This window comes from Haliotis rubra, unplaced genomic scaffold (genome assembly GCF_003918875.1).
Source record: "Haliotis rubra isolate DU_JTF1 unplaced genomic scaffold, ASM391887v1 Scf890, whole genome shotgun sequence".
In the NCBI taxonomy this organism is placed as follows: Eukaryota; Metazoa; Mollusca; class Gastropoda; order Lepetellida; family Haliotidae; genus Haliotis; species Haliotis rubra.
Window position 1 is genome coordinate 60,475 of NW_025767624.1, and position 14,559 is coordinate 75,033.

Genomic DNA, 14,559 nt, shown 5'->3' on the forward strand with positions numbered 1-14,559 from the left:
AGTGTTATGGTGACAAGTGTAAGTACTGTGGCTACAGGTGTGTTGTGGTGACAGTGTAAGTACAATGTCTACAGTTGTGTTGTGGTGACAAGTGTAAGTACTGTGTCTACAGGTGTTATGTGGTGACAAGTGTAAGTACTGTGTCTACAGGTGTGTTGTGGTGGCAAGTGTAAGTACTGTGTTTACAGGTGTGTTGTGGTGACAGAGTGGAAGTAATTTCGTCTTCGGGTGTGTTGTGGTGACAAGTGTAAGTACTGTGTCTACAGGTGTGTTATGGTGACAAATGTAAAGTACTGTGGCTACATGTGTTTTGTGGTGACAAGTGTAAGTACTGTTTCTACCTGTGTGTTGTGGTTACAAATGTAAGTAATGTGTCTACAGGTGTGTTGTGGTGACAAGTGTTAAAGTATATTGGCTACATGTGTGTTGTGGTGACAAGTGTAAGCACTGTTTAGCTTCAGGTTATGTTGTGGTGACAAGTGTAAGTACTGTGGCTAGAGGTGTGTTGTGGTGACAAGTGTAAAAGTACTGTGGCTAGAGGTGTGTTGTGGTGACAAGTGTAAGTGCTGTGTCTACAGTTGTGTTGTGGTGACAAGTGTAAGTACTATTGCTACGGGTGTGTTGTGGTGACAACTGTAAGTACTGTGTCTACAGGTGTGTTGTAGGGACATGTGTAAGTACTTTTGCTACAGGTGTACCGTGGTGACAAGTGTAAGTACTGTGTCTACAGGTGTGTTGTAGGGACATGTGTAAGTACTTTGCTACAGGTGTACCGTGGTGACAAGTGTAAGTACTGTGTGTACAGGTGTGTTGTGGTGGACAAGTGTAAGTACTGTGTCGACAGGTGTGTTGTGGTGGCAACTGTAAGTACTGTGTCTACAGGTGTGTTGTGGTGACAAGTGTGAGTACTTTGGCTACAGGTGTGTTGTGGAGATAGGTGTAAGTGCTGTTGACGTAAAGACAAGTTCCATCTAGATAATGTGACCCTCGATCCTCTATACCGTGGAATCGGTCACAGCTGAAGGAGAGACACGTCACGCGTGTTAAATCCTCAATATTGTGAATGAGGTCAGTCTCAAATTAGCTCTATCTTTATCGGGATCGTGGATAGCCGTGTGGTTACAGCTTTCGCTGGTCACGCCGAAGACCCGATTTAGATTCTCCACATGACGCCCATTTCTTTTGTCCCCTGCCGTGATATTGCTGGAATATTGCCAAGCGCGGCGTAAATACTCAATCACTCACTCTTTCTCTGCTAGCCTTATCTGTAAATACAAAGGACCAAACAATTCTCAATAATCACAGGGATCTCTACAAAAAGCAAATGTACGATTGCTACTCTAACATAAACATCCATTCCTGAATCTCTTGCAAGTAGTGATGACAACAGGTGTTCGCCAGAAAGGGGGAAACCAGGCAAGGCAAGTATCCTTGGTGGTAGCAGCAGATGTATAGTATGACCAGAAATTATTTAGAATTTTAGGAATATGTTTATTTGGATTTCTAGTGTAAACAATCGTGACCAGCTATCAAGTGCTTGGTTTCATTCAAGAGAGACATCTCCGTTAATCCTTTTTCATTAGTTTGTAAAGAGTTATCCCCCTTTGTTTACTTGCTAGCAGACGATATTTTCAGTGATCCTCAGTATGGATGATTTAGAGAAGTGGAAGTTGATTTTAGAGTATTATAACAAGGACATCAGATCAGCTAAAGTGATTTCAGTGGAACAGGCACCCTTCTGTCTACTGTTTATCGTGTTTTGAAAAAAATATTGCAAATGGATATGACATTGAGCACCAGGAGGCGCAGGTAGGCCAGAAAACTGTCGGTGACAGGAGGCGGCTTGGTATTCTTATTTCTAAGAACAAACGAAGGAGTTTAGAAAACTTAAGGCTGGATATGATTGATAGAGGAACTGTGGCTGTCTGTAAGGAGACAATTAGAGGCATGAGCTGCATGCAATGGGTTCGCAGAAAAGTTGAGGAATTCCATCACCGATCATGAAACCTGAACAAAAGGCAGCGAAGGTTGAATTGGTGCTTACAGCATAGACATTTTAACTGGGACAATGTGATTTTGTCAGGTGAAAGTTCCGTGTGGCTGTGTCCTAATACACTGAAATTCTGGACCAAACAAACAGAAAAGCCTTGGTATCAGCGCCGTCCGAAATGTTACCGTGTGGGGTGGCAAAGTACAGTCCAATAGGAATATGAACAGTGAGCGGTACACAGATATTTTCGAGGGACATTTACTTCCAACTGCTCACGTGTTCGATGGAAATGTTTGGATTTTCCAGTAGGACAACGACCCAAACATCGTTCAAAGCATTCACAGGCCTGGTTTCGAACACAAAATATGACATTATTAGATTGGCCAAGATATAGCCCTGACCTAAATCCAATAGAAAATGTTTGGGGACTCATGAAGGAAAGTGTCAATAAGACAAATCTGACAAATATTGCTGAAATGAAAGAAGAGGTGGTCCGATATTGGGACAGCATAGACCACGACTTTCTAACTTCTTTGATAAGTAGTATGCCCCGCCGCATTGAAGCCTGCATTGCTGCCCATGGTGACTTGACAAAATACTAACTGTTCACCTGTCTTTGAATCTGGAGTTATGTTCTGCTAATATTCACATTTAATACGTGAGTAATGAGTGAAAGAAATAAAAACATTACAATCTTTAAATTCTCAATACTTTCTGGTTGTACTTTATAACAATCAGCCATCTGGTCCAGTTCTCAGACCGACCTTCACCTTCAGCATAGGAGAAGGAATTGGATTCACAACACCTGTTCCTGTAGATTTATGTGTGAAACGGTTCAGCTTTCCGACTAAGTTCACTGAAAAACTAACGAACCACAGGTCTATCTGTGCTACTGAGTAGGGGAAACAACATACGGCAGGTCTATCTGTGCTACTGAGTAGGGGAAACAACATACGGCAGGTCTATCTGTGCTACTGAGTAGGGGAAACAACATACGGCAGGTCTATCTGTGCTACTGAGTAGGGGAAACAACATACGGCAGGTCTATCTGTGCTACTGAGTAGGGGAAACAACATACGGCCGGTCTATCTGTGCTTCTGAATATAGGAAACAACATACGGCAGGTCCATCTGTGCTACTGAGTAGGGGAAACAACATACGGCAGGTCTCGGCCATGTGTTATCGGCGCCTCTCCTTGATTTGGTTTGGGAATAACACATCTTTAAACATTTTGTTGTGACAAGCTCCGCGATCATGTGTGTGCGAATCCCGTATTTGAGAAGATAATGATCTCTATCGGCAGACCATTCTACGTCAATTACATTAGCCATTACATTCAAAGAGGTGGTGACACTCGGAGATTTCGCTGAAACATTAGGGAAAGCGGAGCTGATCCAGACCCACACAGGCCTAAGCCGTATTGTTCCAGTGTCTACACTCAACCAGTCTGGAAACTGGAAACTTCAGCCCAAGTTACAGTTATCTTACTGAGTGACAATAGAAACGAATCGTTCAATCATATTACTGTCTGTAAATGAAGCTAATCGCGCGTTGAGATGGCGTTGTATTCAAACAAAGTGTTGAATTGTTGGATGGGGAAGATTCAGGAATGAATTTTTTTAATGGATTGACAACTTATTATTGCAATGGAAGAAAGTTGCTTGATAACGGTTTTAGCATCTACACTGAAACGTCGCATCCATTGTAGTAAAGAAGTTGTGCCTGTTCATCATACCAGCTTCTACATGCCACTCAAACAAGGGCAAGATACAGGATGTTGAATGATAAATGACGCTAGTTAAAGACGCGGCAAACAGGTAACAATGTACGTTATGAGGTTCTAGATCTGGAATCAGTGAAACTCACGACCAGATTAGAGAAACATTCGGCGGCTTCATTCATTGTATAACTAGTCTGAATGCAGAAATTGTCTGCGAAAGCTGATTGAACATGACCTCTCGGGTGAGTGAGTTTAAACAGTATTTCAGTTATGTGACTGTCAGCCAGATGTGGCGCAGTCATGCAGATCTCAAACGTCTACTCCTTTCCCGAAGCGTATGGTGCAGACACACTCGAGGTCATCAGGGGTTCAAATCTTCCTCACAGGTTCTGTGACACTCGAGGGACGAAACCTACTAAATACACAACTAAACACGGCACCTTCGCCTACTGTGCCACCCGTGTCCAGCATTTCCTGTCTAAAACCATGGGCTCAGTGCACTGCCTCGTCTTCATATCGGCAACGTATCAAGCATCGACGATGTCTTTCATGGTTTCCGCTACTTCGTTTCACTTGTGGAGGACTAATTAAACAGCAGACCGAGTAGTCTCCCTTGTTGTGTTTGACCAGTTGGTGTTTACCGAGAAAATATGTGCTGTTGTTTCTTCCTGCTATGTTTAATGTATGATATCTCATTTAAATATTTTTTATAATAATATAATCAAATGCGAGAACAGCGGTTAAGTTGATCTACACGAACGGCTTCAACCGATGACTTCATCAGTTACCTTCAGTTATTGCTGAAACAGAAACATTCGTTGACGTCATCAATGTACACCATGCATCAGAATACAGAACATCCTAGCTAACAAGTAAGTATAAAGTAATCAACCTTTGTGTGCTTTACAGAAATGTCAAACATTAAAAGAGTTTCACCGTCCTCCAAATCCCTATACTTATATACTTACGATGGGTAGCCACGGTGACATTGCCAGTCAATACAGTGGAGGTTATATACTTACGAGTGGTAGCCACAGAAACAGCGGGAGTCAATACAGTGGAGGTTGTATACTTACGATGGGTAGCCACAGTGACATTCTCCGTCAATACAGTGGAGGTCAGAGATAGGCTGGCACGTGCAGGCTATCTGGCCCTGGTTGTAAGCGTCACGGCAATCAGTCTGGCTTCTACATCTTGCTGGTGGAGGAACATACGGGCGGATGTTACACACAATCAGCCTGGCATTATATACACATCTATATATCGTGTGAAGGGCAACTTTATGCTATTTTAACAAAGAAATATTTATCAATGTAGTGACATGTTTACAAGGAATTACTTAACTGACATATGACACATCACTTTCCTTTCACTCAAATGACTGAAGATCTTGTCCTAAATTAGACAAGAGTGTTTGACGTGAACAGGAAATCAGTACACAACCACCATCACACACACAGTCACACACACACTCTCTCACACACAGACAACGCATGCGCGCTCGCACACACACACACACTTCACACACTCTGAAGTCACACCTACCTAGGTTAGGTTCGGGGCTACACAGGCTGGTACACGTGCATATTCCCGCCACACACGTGAGAGTTCCACCAGAGCTGCACTGGGTAACGGTACAGTCTCTGGCGGAGTTGCAGGTCTCCCCCTGGACGGAGACAGCTACAACACAAACAACGTATATATCGGCTGTAGTCACAAGTCCAAAACATGCATCATATGTGAGCTCCTCGAGCTCCTCGTCATACCATTTCTACAAAACTGGTTGTAAAAGTATTATTCACATATGTTCAGTTTAAGAAATAACGCTTTTTCAAGCATAAACTAACCGAGAATATCGTGGAAAGCTAAACAACAGTTACACTATATACGACCAGCAGTACCGTGAAGATCACTTTCTTCACGGGCTCTCAGCCGGACAACACTGGAAGTTACACTATATACAACCAGCAGTTCCGTGAAGATCACTTTCTTCACGTGCTCTCAGCCAGACAACACTGAAAGTTACACTATATACGACAAGCAGTTCCGTAAAAATCACTTTCTTCACGGGCTCTCAGGCAGACAACACTGGAAGTTACACTATATACAACCAGCAGTTCCGTGAAGATCACTTTCTCCATGGGTTCTCAGTCGGACAACACATGAAGTTACACTATATACTACCAGCAGTTCCGTGAAGATCACTTTCTCCATGGGTTCTCAGCCAAGTCAACACTGGACGTTTGACACCTGATGCTACTTGGTGAATGTAATATTGAATTTGATCATTGTCTTTATTGCTATAATCTCTTCTTACTCTCTCCAAAAAGAAACACGTGGGAGATATTGATGTATGAAATATCAAGCATTTTTCAAATTTAGTGTTTGATTGTTATAATTTCGCCATTTTAATGCTGGTTTGGAACGAATGCGAAAACGCATCTTCGGAAACTTTAATGCACGTTTACGTTCTAAAGTATCAACTCGCATGAAAATGTCATGGAGAAAAAGTGCACGTGCAGTTCTGAAGAATCGTGGGAAGTGACACTGCTTATATGGCTGTTTTGCATGTGGGTAAATGAAAGAATATCGTTATGCTGCGAATCACTACTGTAAATCGAAGCATTGTCATTGGACGTCTGGGGGCGTTGCACGTCACCTCAATGTTCACCAGAGTACCATCATTCGTTTATGGGACCGATATCAACAAATCAATTCCACGCAATATCGACCTCGAAGTGGTAGACCTCGGATTACGGACGGTACATCCGGGTACTTCATTTGCCGAATGGAACTGTCACAGCTACTTCAACTGCAAGTTTAGTGCCTGGTTTGAGGTCACTGCGCAAACCAGTTGTAATCGTGTACAAATAGCTGGACTTGGAACCAGGAGACCCTATTTTGGCCCCGTGCTGCAACGACTACATCGATGCAACAACGTTCGATTCTGGAACTGACGACGTGTATGGTTTAGGGATGAATCACGCTTTCTGCTTCAGTGATGTGACTGAAGAGTACAAGTCTATCGAGGTCGAAATGAACGATTAGCCCGGAACTCTGTCGCCCATGTTGACAGATATGGTGGTGGGAGTGTCATAATGTGGAGAGCCTTATCCTACCCGCAGAAATCTAACTTTGAGCGCCTTCAGGGCAATTACTGCTGTTTACTTTACAGTGCTTCTTATTCAAAGACTTATTCAGTCCATGCCGAGACGGCGCAGAGAAGTTTTGGGGACTCATGGTGGCCACAACAGATATTGATCTTTATACTGTGGGAAATTATTACATGTGCTGTCACACTTTAAAGTTAGTAGATGAAATTCGGGAAAATGTATATGCGTTTCTTTTTTGGGAGAGTATATAATATTGTATATGTATATGTTTTGTATATGCCTTCTATATGTTTTGTCACTCTGCTTGAACTGCCATCGTAATCCCTTTCTACTGATCTTTACATCGTTACTTTTAGAATACAATTGTCCATAACTGACACAATATAACTGTTATGTCACATTTCTTTATTGTTTGTTTCTTATAAGGACTGATTTCCGGTTAACTTGGGAATCAACACCTAATACAAATATTTCTCGTGTACAGTGAAACCTGATGCATCTGTTATCGAGTGACGTGATGGGCATTGGTGAGAATATGACGTTGTTGACGTGATGGGCACTGGTGAGAATATGACCTTGTTAACGTGATGGGCACTGGTGAGAATATGACGTTGTTGACGTGATGGGCACTGGTGAGAATATGACTTTGTTGACGTGATGGGAACTGGTGAGAATATAACGTTGTTGACGTGATGGGAACTGGTGAGAATATAACGTTGTTGACGTGATGGGCACTGGTGAGAATATGACGTTGTTGACGTGATGGGCACTGGTGAGAATATAACGTTGTCGACGTGATGGGCACTGGTGAGAATATGACCTTGTTGACGTGATTGGCACTGGTGAGAATATGACGTTGTTGACGTGATGGGCACTGGTGAGAATATGACGTTGTTGACTTGTTGGGCACTTGTGAGAATATGACGTTGACGTGATGGGCACTGGTGAGAATATGACGTTGTTGACTTGTTGGGCACTTGTGAGAATATGACGTTGTCGACGTGATGGGCACTGGTGAGAATATAACGTTGTTGACGTGATGGACACTGGTGAGAATATAACGTTGTTGACGTGATGGGCACTGGTGAGAATATGACGTTGTTGACTTGTTGGGCACTTGTGAGAATATGACGTTGTCGACGTGATGGGCACTGGTGAGAATATGACGTTGTCGACGTGATTGGCACTGGTGAGAATATGACGTTGTTGACGTGATGGGCACTTGTGAGAATATAACGTTGTTGACGTGATGGGCACTGGTGAGAATATGACGTTGTTGACGTGATTGGCACTTGTGAAAATATGACGTTGTTGACGTCATGGGTACTGGTGAGAAGATAACGTTGTTGACGTTCCTCGGTGACTGATGTATCATATTTCACTAGACACATAGAATATCCTCCCATTTCACTATTTCACATACTGCTTTCAATTTGACAAGGCCCTGGATCGCCTTCAAACAGAGCTACACTACCAAGAGATATTGTGTCTGGCGTAATTTTGATCAAATGTGAGATGCCTTGGAATCTTCATTGTCAATGTGTCTGTAATGCCGGACTGCACTCTCTCCTGGGAGAATCTATTGATATGATGCCCATTCTCTTGTCTGTCCTCTCTGTAGTTGGTTGGAACATTTCTGGTGTTGTTGTCGCAAACGCTCTTCCAGGAAAGGGGCCGTTTTGAACCCAGTTAAACCCTGCTGCAAGCTACCTCATTGCGTCTCAGCTCATGTCAGTGTGCCGTACCACATGTCCGTAAATGACCTTTTGGGAGTTACGCCCCTTTTCGCCAAATACATGATCCCGGAACTGCCGTTCCCTGTCATTGTAAGTGACTTTACACAGAGACACTATAGCTTCTACTGCGCAGTGTAATGGTCACAATAAACGATGCCACTCGATTCCTGACACGCATAGCCCAGAATGTCAACCTTGGTAGTGTTCGTTTGACGGAAGGTTCAGTTGACCTACAAGTATTGTCAAAGACAGTGGTGCCATGACATACATTCTGAACAACAAATGTGTTGAAATACACAATGCCATTTTAGAAAGTGGTCAAATGTAACATACGTTATATTTTGGATTACACTTTCTTAGTAAAGTCACAGATTCCAGTACTTTTTGGGTTGAGTCCCATCCGGGATTCGAACCCACACCCTCAGAGTCAGGCACCTAATCGCGTGGGTTCGAATCCCGGATGGGACTCAACCCAAAACAGTACTACAATCTGTACTTTACTAAAGGGTCCTTCACACTTATTTCGTATTGACAGGAATCAAGGAGAATCAGACAGAAATTCGAACCGCATTCGGGAGAGAATGTCTAAATACACAAATTTTTTCAAGCTTTGTAAGAATGCTGTTGGAATACTTAGAACGCACTTAGAAACCCGCCTCGAATTATTCTTACTCATTCCAAATGTAGATCACGAATGTAGTTCGAATGAATCGGAATACAGTAGGAATAACTAGAACGCCGTTAGAATACACTAAGATGAATTTCGACTGCAGTACGAGTCCGGTTCGATTGCTGCGTGAATAGCACTCGAATTTCAGTTAGAACGTACCTCGTATGCTACACGAATTTACATAGAATGCATTCAGAACCTTCTTGGAATGGCCCCCGAATATGGGTCGAATTTTTAAGAATTAAAACAGAATGCAGCTCGAATATTTCAAATGTGCTTAAAATGCACTTAGAATGTAACACGAATGTCAGTATGCATCAAGAATGCTGCCGGAATCTTCCACGATGGGGTATAAAAACCGGTTGAATCGTGACTATTCATCAGTCACTGCCCAACTCCCATAGAGTATGGACCACCTGGACCATGTTGCGGTGGTCCCGATTGCTGTCCTCCAGCAAGCCCAGATTGAAAGAGACGTGGAAAAGAAACAGGAGAAGACTCAGGAGATTCCAGACCAGACCATGGCTGACAGAGGAAAGGAGGAGGCTGTTTGACATTACACAAGACTGATGGAAGAGCTCAGGGTTGGGGACACGCAGTCATTCTTCAACTACCTTAGGCTGGAGCCTGCCATGTTTGATAAGTTGGTGCAGAAAGTGGGACCAAGAATACAGAAGCAGGATACATGTATGAGAAAGGTGCTACCTCCAGGCTTGAAGCTGGCCTTCACATTGAGGTTCCTGGCTTCAGGTGATACCCAAGCATCATGTACAGCTTCCGCGAGGCAAGGAACACAATCAACCTGATCATCTCAGAAGTATGTAAGGTCATTTGGGGGAATACAAGGATGAGGTTATCATCTGCCCTACCACTCCAGAGGAATGGACACCCATTGAAGGGGTATTCAGGAACAGGTGGAACATACCTCATGCCGTAGGAGCTTTAGATGACAAACATGTGGCCATTAGGAAACCTAGCCAAGGGCAGCTCATTGTACCACAACTACAAGGGCTTCTTTTCTGTGGTCCAAATGGCCCTTGTGGGCGGACGTTGGTGCTTACGGAAGTATGTCTGATGCTCAGATCTCCAACAAGTGCGAGCTCAAGGATTGTCTTGAAGACGGGAGCATAGGATTTCCTGATCCGTTCTCCTTACCACAATACGACTAGCGTATGCCATGCTATATTCTGGGAGATGATGCCTTTGGATTAAGAGCCTTCTTGATGAAACCGTATGGTCATATGACTCTCCAGAGAGACAAGAGAATCAACAACTACAGGATCAGTCGGGGCCGACGGGGCATTTGGAATCATGGTCCACAGTTGGCAAATCCTCCTCACCACCATGCTGCCAAGGCCTTCCGTTGTGAAGGACATCATTGAATGTTGTGTCTGCCTGCACAACTTGATGAGGACTCGCTATCCTAATCTCCACAATGGTATGGCTGGAGACAACTTGCGCAGCTTGAAGGTGTGAATGATGTCTGAAGTTTCAGTGACGTTTTTAAGGGATTCGGCGGTGTTCTGATGACTCCAGGGCTCATTTGAAGAGCATTAGAGACGCTCTGACTGTATTCGGGGTGCATTCGATGTACATTCGAGCTGTATTCCAAATACAATCGAAATATTCCGATACGTTTGAGGTGTAATTCACCTAAATTCCACCAGCAATCGAAATACATTTGAGGCGCATTCGGGACATTCTTGCAGGATTTGAAGTGGCTTGCTTTTTAAATTCTCCCTCGAATACGTTTAGAATAATTAGAATGCAGTTAGAATGCAGTAAGAATACTTAGAATGCAGTTAGAACGCACTTCAAATGCTGTTCGATATTTTTCCACTTCGAATGTACCTCGAAAGTTTTGAACATGTTACAAGAATTGACACGAATAGTTGGAGTGCATTCGGAATGCAGTTCGAATTTTCAGGAATTTTCATTCCGACGGCACTCCGACTCATTTCGCCTCAAGTGTGAAGGGGGTATAAGAAAGTGTAATCCCAAATATAACGTATGTAACAAATGTGTTGACCAACATACCGTAAGGCACCAACATGTATTCTGAACAACAAATGTGTTGACCAACATAACGTAAGGCACCAACATGTATTCTGAACAACAAATGTGTTGACCAACATACCGTAGGGCACCAACATGTATTCTGAACAACAAATGTGTTGACCAACATAACGAAGGGCACCAACATGTATTTTGAACAACAAATATGTTGACCAACATAACGAAGGGCACCAACATGTATTCTCAACAACAAATGTGTTGGCCAACATACCGTAGGGCACCAACATGTATTCTGAACAACAAATGTGTTGACCAGTATATAGGGCACCGACATGTATTTTGAACAACAATTGTGTTGACCAACATACCGTAGGGCACCAACATGTATTTTGAACAACAATTGTGTTGACCAACATACCGTAGGGCACCAATCTGTATTCTGAACAACAAACATGTTGACCAACATAACGGAGGGCACCAACATGTATTTTGAACAACAGATATGTTGACCAGTATATAGGGCACCAACATGTACTCTAAACAACAAATATGTTGACCAACATAACGTAAGGCACCAACATGTATTTTGAACAACAGATGTGTTGACCAGTATATAGGGCACCAACATGTACTCTAAACAACAAATATGTTGACCAACATAACGAAAGGCACCAACATGTATTCTGAACAACAAATGTGTTGACCAACATAACGAAGGGCACCAACATGTATTTTGAACAACAAATGTGTTGACCAGTATATAATGCACCAACATGTATTCTGAACAACAGATGTGTTGACCAACATAACGAAGGGCACCAACATGTATTTTGAACAACAAATGTGTTGACCAGTATATAGGGCACCAACGTGTATTCTAAACAACAGATGTGTTGACCAACATACCGTAAGGCACCAACATGTATTTTGAACAACAAATGTGTTGACCAGTATATAGGGCACCAACATGTATTCTAAACAACAGATGTGTTGACCAACATAACGTAAGGCACCAACATGTATTTTGAACAACAAATATGTTGACCAACATAACGAAGGGCACCAACATGTATTTTGAACAACAAATGTGTTGACCAACATAACGAAGGGCACCAACATGTATTTTGAACAACAGATGTGTTGACCAGTAAATAGTGCACCAAACTGTATTCTGAAAACAGATGTGTTGCCAACATACCGTAAGGCACCAACCTGTATTCTGAACAACAGATGTGTTGACCAACATACCGTAAGGCTGCAACATGTATTTTGAACAACAAATGTGTTGACCAGTATATAGGGCACCAACGTGTATTCTAAACAACAGATGTGTTGACCAACATACCGTAAGGCACCAACATGTATTTTGAACAACAGATGTGTTGACCAGTATATAGGGCACAAACATGTATTTTGAACAACAAATGTGTTGACCAACATAACGTAGGGCACCAATATGTATTCTGAACAACAGATGTGTTAACCAACATGTTTACCAACATACTGTAGGGCACCACCCTGTATTCTGAACAACAGATGAGTGGACCAACATACCGTAGGGCACCAACCTGTATTCTAAACAACAGATGTGTTGACCAACATACCGTAGGGCACCAACCTGTATTCTTACAACAAATGTGTTGACCAACATACCGTAGGGCAACCTGACCTGCAACAAATTCTGACCAACAACCAGGGCACTGTATTCTGAACAACAAATGTGTTGCTCAACATAACGTAGGGAAACGGCCTGTATTCTGAACAACAAATGTGTTGACCAACATAATGTAGGGCACCGGCCTGTATTCTTAACAACAGATGTGTTGACCAACATGTTTACCACATACCGTTGGGTACCAGCCTGCATTCTGAACAATAGATGTGTTTGTCAGAATAAGGTAGGGCACCAACCTATATTCTGAACAACAGATGTGTTAACCAACATGTTTACCAACATACTGTAGGGCACCACCCTGTATTCTGAACAACAGATGAGTTGACCAACATACCGTAGGGCACCAACCTGTATTCTAAACAACAGATGTGTTGACCAACATACCGTAGGGCACCAACCTGTATTCTTAACACAGATGTGTTGACCGACATACCGTAGGGCACCAACCTGTCTTCTAAGCAACAAATGTGTTGACCAACATACCGTAGGGCACCGACCTGTATTCTGAACAACAAATGTGTTGCTCAACATAACGTAGGGAAACGGCCTGTATTCTGAACAACAAATGTGTTGACCAACATAATGTAGGGCACCGGCCTGTATTCTTAACAACAGATGTGTTGACCAACATGTTTTCCACATACCGTTGGGTACCAGCCTGTATTCTAAACAGGAGATGTCTTGACCAACATACCGTAGGGCACCAACATGTATTCTGAACAACATTTGTGTTGACCAACATACCCTAGGGCACCAACCTGTATTCTTAACTACAGATGTGTTGACCAACATACCCTAGGGCACCAGCCTGTATTCTTAACAACGAATGTGTTGACCAACATACCGTAAGGTACCAGCCTGTATTCTGAACAACAGTTGTATTGACCAACATACCGTATTGCACCGTCTTTCCATGTTCATACACCATGTTGTAGACTTTACGTAAGTATAGACAGTAACAGACTCTTTCGTTATATAGGCACTCTCTCTCCTCATGAGCTCATGTACTTACCAACTGCAGCCAACACTCCAAGAACAAAAGCTACCTTCATGACGAATGAGTGGGAGTGTAGCTCGCTGTCCTTTATATTCGTTTACCTTCTGAACACATGTCAACTTCACAGAAGCTTAAAGTGTTTTAAAAATGTATCTGCAAATATATATAATCGTGTTTTCATGAATGTGTTTTGCACGATTATGATGTAAATGTGTAGCTATTTACAAAAGAACACAAGGACACAAGCACGACCTACTGAATGGTATCAACTGTACCGACACAAGCATGATCTACTGAATGGTATCGAACTGTGATGACACAAGGTGCTCGTCAAAGGGTGATCGTATCTCGCCCCAATGGCGGAGTCTGACACAAACACATGCAAATTCAATGGCATGTCAATGTGCACCTGAAGAAAGAAAACAAACGCATGGTCAAAATAGGGCATTGCACAGGACATTAATTTGATTAATGTTAACAGTATGGCTGTATTCCTGTTAAGGCAACCTTGGAGAAGAGTCGTTGAGTTGTATGTCACAGTTGGGGGCACATGTGGTTTTCTGTAATTGTTCACCTTATCCTGGACCTCCAGACTATTGTATGTCGCAGTTGGGGGCACATGTGGTTTTCTGTAATTGTTCA

General features: G+C 42.8%; 1 protein-coding gene across 1 annotated transcript; it reads right to left on the reverse strand.

Moving 5' to 3' along the window:
* Positions 1-4,366: 4,366 nt before the first annotated feature.
* Positions 4,367-14,037, reverse strand: LOC124263622. The gene is made up of 4 exons (XM_046698270.1): positions 13,933-14,037; positions 5,256-5,390; positions 4,787-4,907; positions 4,367-4,510 (listed from the first exon to the last, which is right to left on the reverse strand). The coding sequence occupies exons 1-4, from the start codon at positions 13,970-13,972 to the stop codon at positions 4,501-4,503; spliced, it is 306 nt and encodes a 101-aa protein (XP_046554226.1). The 5' UTR covers positions 13,973-14,037; the 3' UTR covers positions 4,367-4,500.
* Between the last annotated feature and the right edge of the window lie 522 nt (positions 14,038-14,559).